This window comes from Asparagus officinalis, chromosome 8, assembly GCF_001876935.1.
Source record: "Asparagus officinalis chromosome 8, Aspof.V1, whole genome shotgun sequence".
NCBI lineage: Eukaryota > Viridiplantae > Streptophyta > Magnoliopsida > Asparagales > Asparagaceae > Asparagus > Asparagus officinalis.
The window spans coordinates 121224103-121233662 of NC_033801.1; the positions used below are offsets into that span (position 1 = coordinate 121224103).

Below are 9560 nucleotides of genomic sequence, written 5' to 3' on the forward strand. Positions count from 1 at the left end.
GAGGGTTATTTTGATTGATTGAGAGTTGTAATCCATTGTATTTCTCCTTCATATAGTGAAATCTCTCCATCCTCTCCCCGAGGATGTAGGCATCTTGCCGAACCACGTAATTCTCTGTGTTTGCGATTGATTTTGACCATTTATGTTGTGGATTGTGTTCGTTGTGTTCTTTGTGCATTGCTTACAGACTTATTGTGGATTGAGTCCGCTTTTGCCGGGCGCAACAAAATCCAATGGAAAATGAGAGTTAATCTTAGATCACAGAGGTTTTTTTTAAACAATTTCTGCATCAGAAATAATTTTTCTTCTGTGGACTTAATAGAGGACAAGCATAGCTGCATAGGTCTTACATTCAACTTCTCATTCAACAAAACAAAAAAATAAAAATAAAAAAAAATTAAATTTAAAAAATTGAATTTAAAAAAAAATTGAATTTGGGATACTGCAAACAAGTTAATGATTATGAAGAATGCATTTGAATAAATTTCCATGAACACTAACCGTCATTTTTACTACAAGGGAAACATGACATATAATTCAATTGCAAAATTTGTCACTGTTTACATTGAAAACACAAGAGATTCATAACACAGCAAATTCTTAAAATTGCAATTTAGTTTATGGCAAAAAATGACCCGTGAAACTTTATGCCTCAACTTGTAAGAGAATGTACCTCCATGAATGAAAACAAGTTGTGGGTCAAACCCTAAAGAAGAATTCCATGGGTCTGAGATTGGATTCTCTCACAGTGCATGATTCTGTCAATGGCCATAGGCGGTACCTTTGAAATTGGTAATAAATGTCACACCTCGACCGCAAGTATGTTGGCGCGATGTATGTTCTAGAACTCATTCAATACAACACGTCGTTTAGCTCAACCCACTGCAAAATTGACTAGTTGATGTTACACTTGACTCTCAAGACCCGTTTAAGCCATCTAAATTCTCTCGGTTGGGGATTTGGGTTCAAGTGTAGCATTGACTAAACAGTAATTTGAGCTAAACAACAAAAGTATTTGGTGGGACCCATGACTTGCATCGCAGTAATGGGCTCACCGGCTTGGGGCCCCACCAACAAAAACCTCTCTCCTCTTATTAATCTCTCATAACTCCCCACTTCCCTTTACTGCACTCTCCACATTCCCGTCTTCATTTAACTAACAATCTCTCTTCATGGCAGTAGCAACCAAAGAAGCTACAACAACAGAACCACTTCAATTCCAGGTACTCTTTTATTCCTCTGCTCTCTTCTCTGTTTCTTGAAACCATTGATGTTTCCAAACAAAAACTCAAATCAAAATCTCATTTTTGATGTTTGCATCAGACATGGAATCTGAAGGTCTCGATCCACTGCGAGGGCTGCAAGAGAAAAGTCAAGAAAGTACTCCAAAGCATCGAAGGTAAAAGACATACACAAAACCAAAATTATCCCATAAAAATTTCTGACTTTTTTCTTCTTTTAACAAAACTTCTTATATGTATCAGGAGTGTACATGGTCAACATAGACTCACAGCAGCACAAGGTGACAGTAACTGGAAACATCAATGCAGAGACCCTCATCAAGAAGCTGATCAAAGAAGGGAAGCAGGCTGAGCTCTGGCCTGAGCCAGAGCCCAATCCGGAGCCCAATGAGTCTGGTGGCAGCAAGAAGAGCAAGAACAAGAAGAAGAATAAGAAGAAGAACAACAGCAACGATAGTCAGCCCAACCCCATCAACGAACCTTCAAACAACCAAAAAAAGAAAGAACCCCAACACGAATTAGAAGAAGATGGCCCAGCGCCAATGAAGGACAATAAGGCAATTAACCCTGGGGGAGGCAATGGAAATGGCAACGACAGTGGAGGTGAAGCTGCAGTGTCACAAAATCATCAGAGAGCTCCAGGACACTACAATCCACCAATGTACCCCACGCCTCCGCCAGTGGTGAGTTACAAAACCGTGCAGCCAGTGATGGCTGGAACCTACTACATCCCTGCAATGGCGACGGTGAGGGAGGTGGGGAGGTATGATTACTTTAGTGAAGAGAATGCAAACGCTTGCAGTGTTATGTAAAATGGAATCTTAACTAGTGACTATGTGCTCCCTCTTAATGAAGATTATGTGTTGTATTGGATGAGATTATGAATACGCCTAGCTTGTTTATGGTGGGAATTTTGTTAGAATATTAGAGAAGAGAAGTTTGTTTAGTTTCACTTAGACAAACTATGCAACTGCAAGTTAATTTGTTTTCCTACAAATAAAATTTTACTATTCCTCTTGAGTATCAAGGCAGTTGTCCAAATACAACACGGTATCAAAAAAGCATGTTATGTTCTCACAACCAAAATCCTGATCATAGTCCATAATCCCTCTATTCTATCTAATTTCTTCAATATGGTAACTGGTCTAATAATAACTTGTTCTGTTTTCCAAGAAATGACATTTAATTTCAGTTTTCATCTAAAATCAATTTATTCATTAAATGATAAGTAGTTACGATTAAAAAGAAGCGATCTATCCATCATTTTTATCTAACAGAAAGGAAGATATCAGAATTCATGTCTAATTAGTTGTGGTTTGGCCATATTTGTTCTTAGCAACTGAATTCTGAAGGTTCTCTTGTTGCTAAATGTTTATGTCATTGTCAGTCACAGGTCTCGAATAATGCTGTCTTAATCTTCCAGAGAGAAAAAATATGCCAGTATACGGTATAGAGGTCGGAAGTTCAAGAAATGTGCGTTAGAAAAACAAAGAAATATACAAATATTAAAACTAAACCAATTAGAAGAGAACGCTTTCGCATTCTTATGCAAGTGGTTTTCTTCAGGAAGATCCCCTCAGATCAAATCAAATAACTTTCAAAGTTCAAAAGGTTCCAAATTGTAATATTTATTAGTTAGCATAACACCAACATTAAGAAATGACTAGATCTATATCAAAAAAAAAAGGTTCATATCTAAAGGACCCTTGGGAGACAAGGCTGCATCTTTTAAGTTCTATTGGTGGACATAGAATTTGATACTGATTACTAGCTCTATGAGGAGTATATTTATCTTCACAATAATTAAGCTACTTTATTAGATTCTTCCTTAGGTGACCTTGGTTATTTTGTACTTTTAAACTTATTAATTACCATTGATGGGGCAGAATAAGTTATTCGTTTTAGCTTTCCTTCTCTATATCACTCACTGAAGTGACAATCTTTATTGTAATTCACTGTGGTGGAATTCGCAAGTTATGTGTCTTGTCATGCTAGATTTCTTGACTAAAGGCTCCTATAGTTTGATGGTGTTACATCCAATTTCACCAACTTAGAAGTAATTAACCAACAATATTTTTTGAATAGTTTTTTGAAAAATTTTGAGCAATTAAGAAGTAGCAGAGTTGCTATAAGCTTTTAAACTCCTCTAGGTAATTGACTTTTGATTAAAAGCTTCAAATATGCATGATTATATAATTCATGTGATCTCTTTGAAAGATACGACTTTGATTGTAAATATAAGAAATCTTCAACTTAATCATCCTATATAGTTTTGATCTATAGAAAAATACTTTGAGATATCTCAATTTGCTCAGTTCTAATTTGCAAGACAAAAATACAAATGCCAAAAAAAATTAAGAACTTACTGTGGTATATGTGGGTTCAAGTGAATGCCTTTTATGGAATGCAGTATAAATGTGAAGCTAAACTCTTCTAGCCTCAAAGCAAACCTTTGCTTTAGTGCTGGTTATAAATTTTGTAAGGGAGAAATCTTAATAAAAACTCTAAATGTTGGCTAATTTGACTAAGAAGTAAATAGGCTTTGAAACTTTCAAGAAGCCACAACACATAAACCACAGAGTTTAAGCACCTTTAGGGTGAAGCCCTATATGAAATTATTTTGAAAAACAATACTCAAGAATATAATATAATTTGATCCTAACTTTTTCAGTAAATTAACACTGGAATGTTGGTAAAACATAAATATAATGATGATGTGCAAAAATCCTAGTAAGATCACATAAATCAATGAAACAAACAAATAATCAATATTTATGACCATAACCAGCAAAAACAGCACATGATAATTTAATAAAAATATTAATACATCACAAATAATATTTCACCAACATTTATGGAATATAAAATATTAAAATATTCAAAAAGTTTGTAACCTTAGGAGGCGCACATATTTTTAAAATAAACATAATGAATTTTTATGCATGATGTAGATATGAAATCCATTGCCTCTGTGATGCAAGGCAACCTAATAAAATCAAAATAATTTTCAAAGAATGTGTTAGACTTTTGAAATTTTGATTATGTGCTTAATTTGGATTATTTTAAGAATTTGTTGGATAGGTGGATAGAACCTAAGGTTAAATCTTGCGGAAGAAAATTAAATAAATACCAGATGGGAAATTCTTTTAGTATTTTATCAACTGATATTTATCTAATATGATGAAACATTTAAGATATGCCCTATAAATATAAACAGAGTCTAATCATAAAAATCTTAGTGTAGTTTCTTTTTGTGATGTTAGTGTTATTTATACTAGATGCTCGACACTATAATATTCATGAAGAGAAAACTTTAGTTCATTGCGTGGTACAAATAGTAAATAACAACTAGTATTAAGTAGTGACTATGCATTTTTAAAGTACATTTTCTCTTAATAATCCACCAGGTGGATATATATACCATAATCGGCATCTCTTTTTCTCACAACAATATATATTAAAGGAAAAAAATTGAGCAGCTGACCTCTCCCTGAGAGTAAGTTGTTAATGTATATCCTTTCTAGCAACTACATCAATTGATCACAAGGCATATGCCCATAAAAGCCAAGGTGCTTTTTTTTCAGTCTCTTGACTCCATCCAGTTGCACAAACCCTCTTACCTTATCTCCTGCCAGTAGGCTTCTCTTTCTCAGCATCTTCATACATTGTATGAAAAATACGGAGAGTGGAGATATGATTTCTTGAGAGATGTCATTCTCATTTGTTGTGTGTATAATAAGTAGCATCTCCTATCCACAATCAGTACATTTCTCTTTGTCATTCTTCCTTTATCTTGTTACAACTTTTCGATATTGAGAGGATAATTCCTATGGCATCCGTCATATATCCCCATGGGGACCCTTGTGACCCTGTAATGTGAATAATAGTCATCATCATATATTGGAAGTTTCATGATCAACCTATCATTCTCCATCCTATTTGGTGTGTATATAACATGTAGCATCTTATCTAGAATCAAGTCAGTTCTGTACGCTGTTCTTCCTTTTATCAAGTGACAAATTATCCTTAGTATCAATACATATCCTCATGGGACCAATATGGATCCCTGGGACGTAATCTCGGTCAATAGTTGATGTCTTTCCTGTGAAAGGTGTGATGCTCGATGCTCTTCACAATAAAAGAGACTTTTCGTTAATTAGCAAATATGCTGATTATCAAAATTAAGTCTTAAGGAAAGTATATTTCGAAACAATACCATTATATATTTGTCACAAATAGTGCTAGTAAGCAGCTACAATGGATGATCCTTGTGTTTCAAAACAAAATGCGAGAGATGTCTGCCTGAAAAGGGAGGATACTTGTTATTGAGTTATATGAACACCTCTTAAATATGGATTATTACTACACCAAAAGTGTAAACAAAAATCAGTTATACATTTGTCAATCTGCTGGGTAGCTTATTGCTCTCGCTCCAAACAGATTTCCACCTGGATAACACGAACCATATATTGGTATGCAATGTAATAAACTAGCAAAGAAATTTAGCAAAAAATTTGGACGATTGTGTAAATAGAGGTTTAACCCATACATGTCATCAGAGGTTCACCATGGATCAAACAGCAGTCACATCTGTTGATCCTTGTTACAGGAAAGTGTCCAAAGCATCACAGAGTTTTTGGTGATTATATTGATGAACATAGCATGGAATGAATCTGTAGCTCCATCTAACAAAGATTTGGAACCAAGAGGATGAAGCTTTTCTACGCTAGTCTACAGTGTAAGTGCAACTTCAAATATTCCTGACTATAAAACAGCACGGCCTGTTTTAGTGAAATTCTAAATTTGATCAATTGTGCTAGTTGCATTTATAACTAGCTGTGCAGAAAATCCCCTATAAACCTAGTATTATAGGATTTCAAACATAGGACCGTTAGCCACATAATCCTTGAGTCTAATTTGAACTATTTATTCAAGGTATGGCGTAATGCTGTTTCCTCTGGGAAATTTTGGTCTTAATACCTCCAGGCACAACCTCCAGCATAAAGTGGAGGCATGGTCAAAGATCTAACCTATGAAATTCATATACAAGGAAATCATGTCCATTTGAATTGAAGACCAGAAGATCATTACAACAGGGGAGAAGAAAACTTTAGCATATTTTTCGAATATTAGACACAATAATCTCATATTACTAGACAACATGAGGGGAGGAAATCTTGGAAGTCACTATACATAATGATCAAATGGTATGTAACTCCGTCTTTTCCAACGATAGAGTTTTACTACAGCTTTACATACAAATAACATGCATGTATTCCACTCCCACATTAGCATTATCATCTCTGCTACAGTTAATTTTGGACTATCAATGATCAAGATGATAAATAATAAATATCTAGCTTTTGTCAAATTTGTTTTACCTGGAAATGAGGTCAGCCCTTCATCAACATATATGCTGACTTCTCCTCCTTTGTGACAAGATTCTGACATTTTGAGGGTACTCAAAAGGCCCATAATGGAGAACCCATCAAGTTGGACAATTAGTCAGTTAAGAGGTAAGAGGTAAATGACAAAATTGTGATGTGAGATTCAACAAACTGAGTGAAAAAAGAAGATAATGTGACATAAACGAGTGAAAGAACTATTTGCCGGCAAACTTAGGATGATCTTGCTCCTAATGTATCATACTATCAAGAATGATCTTGGGGATTTATTTTAATCGGATTACTAGAAAATCAATGAAATGGTAAAGTTTTCTACTGATTTAAAAACCCCAAACTCACAATGTCATGGTTAATCAATGTAGCTAACTTTTAGTCAGGACCACTAATTGTTGCTGATATATGATATTTATTTCCCCTGCATTTTGAACATATAAGAGGACACCTTGCAAAATTTTATATTAAAAAGTCATAGGATTTTTTCACCAAGGAAGAAACAAGTCTGTTAGATTTCTCCAATTTAGAATGGATTGTTAAAGAACTCTCAAATAAAATTCTTCTTATCTATCAAATGATTATGCAAATATTGATCATCAACCATGCTCTCTACTCAAGCTAGTATAGAGTTTCCTCCAGGAAAATTTGGTCTAGATCTAGCCTATTAAATTCATATACAAGGAAATATTAGTCCATTTGCATTGTAGACCAGAAGATCGTTACAGCAGGGGAGGATAAGACTTTAGCATATTTTCCGAAGTTTAGACACAATAATCTCATATTCTCTACATAACATGAGGGGAAGAAATCTTAGAAGTCAGTATACATAATGATCAAATGGTATGTCACTCCTTCCTTTTCAAGGATATTTACTGTTTTGCTAAAACTTTACATACAAATAACATGCCTTTAATGTATTTTCACTCCCACGTTAGTGTTATCATATCTGGTACAGTTAATTTTGGACTATCAATGATCAAGATGATAAATAATAAATATCTACCTTTTTGTCAAATTTGTTTTACTGGAAATGAGGTCAGACCTTCATCAACATATATGCTGACTTCTCCTCCTATCAAGATTCTGACATTTTGAGGATTCCCAAATGGCCCAAAATGGAGAACCTATCAAGTTAGATAATTTGTTAGATAAGAGGTAAATGATAAAATTGAATGTTAGATTCAAGAACAAACTGAGTGAAGACGGAAGAGTGTATCACGATAAACGAGTGAGAGAACTATATGCTGGACAGCTTACGATGCTCTTGCACCGGATGTATTCATACAATATCAAGAATGATCTTAGGGATTTATTTAATCGGAGTACTAGAAAATCAACTAAATGGCAAAGTTTTTTACTGCCCCGAACTGACCATGTCATGGTTGATCAATGTACAGAGAAGCTAACTTTTAGTCAGCACTATTAATTGTTACTGGTCTATGATATTTATTTTTCCTGCCTGTTGAACATATAAGAGCACACTTTGAAAAAATTTACAAGTTAAAAATCATCCAAAGTTTTCACGAAGGAAGAAACAAAGCAAATCTGTTAGATTTGTGTCAAATTTAGAATGGATTGTTAAAGACCTCTCAAATAAAATTCTTCCATCTATTAAACAATTATGCTAATTAGTGACATCAACAATGCTCTCACCTCAAGCTAATATAGAATTCATAAATTCCAACAATATCATATCATTTCACCATTTTAGAGAACACACTTGCAGAGAATTGATTAGTGTTTCGATGTTTGTCGTCGCATGCTAGTTTATGTTCTTTAGCAACCAAATGTAACAACTACCAATGCAGAGTTAAATTTTCACATTATCTGATTTTGCGGCTTTGACTGTGCATTAGAGTTGCATATTTTATAAGATACTCTACAGAAAATCCATCATCTTTCCCCTTCGAAATTCTCCCACAGTCTAGCAGTATTTTTTTTTTGGATGAATTCTCCTCAATAGCACAAACTTAAAATTCACTGACAAACAGTGGTAAATTTTGGTTAATTCCCTCCACTTTTAATATGAAAAGGGTTCAGATTTCTAGTGCCAATGTGGTTCAAAGATTAGATTTAACCATTCATAATTTAAACGCGCGCACAGTTCAAACAATTAACTATAAAATCCAAAAAAAAACAAATTCTCACCACTTCATCCTTCAACTGGCATCGTCAACAGAGAACTTGAAATGGGAGCTAGATTTCGATATCCTTTGAATTAAGAATTATGGTTTTATTTGAGGGTTTTTTTTTAGAGAGAGAAAGCTGAACCTGATGAAGAGAGAGAAAGAAGCTGGAGATGGGATGCAGCGCCCACGTGTCTCCGAATTAGGCCGGCTTGTGGGGCCCAATGCCGTCGCCATTGCTGCTGGGGACTGAGTGTTACATATAGGTGCCCTGCAGGTAATAATTGTATATTGTAACAGGACCTATATGAATATAACATCCTTGTTCAAAGGTGCCCTGCAGGTAATAATTGTATATTGTAACAGGACCTATATGAATATAACATCCTTGTTCAAAATAATAGTATGCTATTTACCTATATGAATATAACATCCTTGTTCAAAATAATAGTATGCTATTTTGGTCAGATTTATCTAGTATTTTTAAATACAAATAAAGTCCTTAGAATGATACTAGACTATCAGACATTTTCGGATATGATCGTAATGAAGAGATCTGATTTGTCGCTAACGTATATTCTAAAATGTTCCTAGTCGATGAAGTGTTGAAATAGGACATCATCACTTTGGTAAGACTAGTGTATACTCTATTTCTCCTTTGGAAGGACGATGATCCATCTCTTAGATCATTGATGTAAGACATCAAGATACAGTCTACGGGTAACTCATTATTGAATGAGTTGACTGAACGACTCATCGAGAATATCTAGTTGGTAATTATACTTAACTGTCAA

General features: G+C 34.4%; 1 protein-coding gene and 1 long non-coding RNA gene across 5 annotated transcripts; one reads left to right on the forward strand and one right to left on the reverse strand.

Moving 5' to 3' along the window:
* LOC109820149 lies at nt 580-8931 on the reverse strand. 4 transcript variants are annotated; one of them, XR_002241728.1, is made up of 5 exons: nt 8789-8931; nt 6623-7764; nt 5638-5689; nt 5458-5543; nt 580-1358 (listed from the first exon to the last, which is right to left on the reverse strand). It is a non-coding gene; the product is annotated as an uncharacterized LOC109820149 (long non-coding RNA). The 4 variants fall into 4 exon arrangements; XR_002241729.1 differs by lacking the exon at nt 580-1358 and adding an exon at nt 1886-1973; XR_002241730.1 differs by lacking the exon at nt 580-1358 and adding an exon at nt 2256-5110.
* On the forward strand, nt 1135-2143 carry LOC109820147 (heavy metal-associated isoprenylated plant protein 36-like). The gene is made up of 3 exons (XM_020386244.1): nt 1135-1223; nt 1324-1399; nt 1485-2143. Exons 1-3 carry the CDS (start codon nt 1173-1175, stop codon nt 2051-2053), a joined length of 696 nt encoding a protein of 231 aa, XP_020241833.1. The 5' UTR covers nt 1135-1172; the 3' UTR covers nt 2054-2143.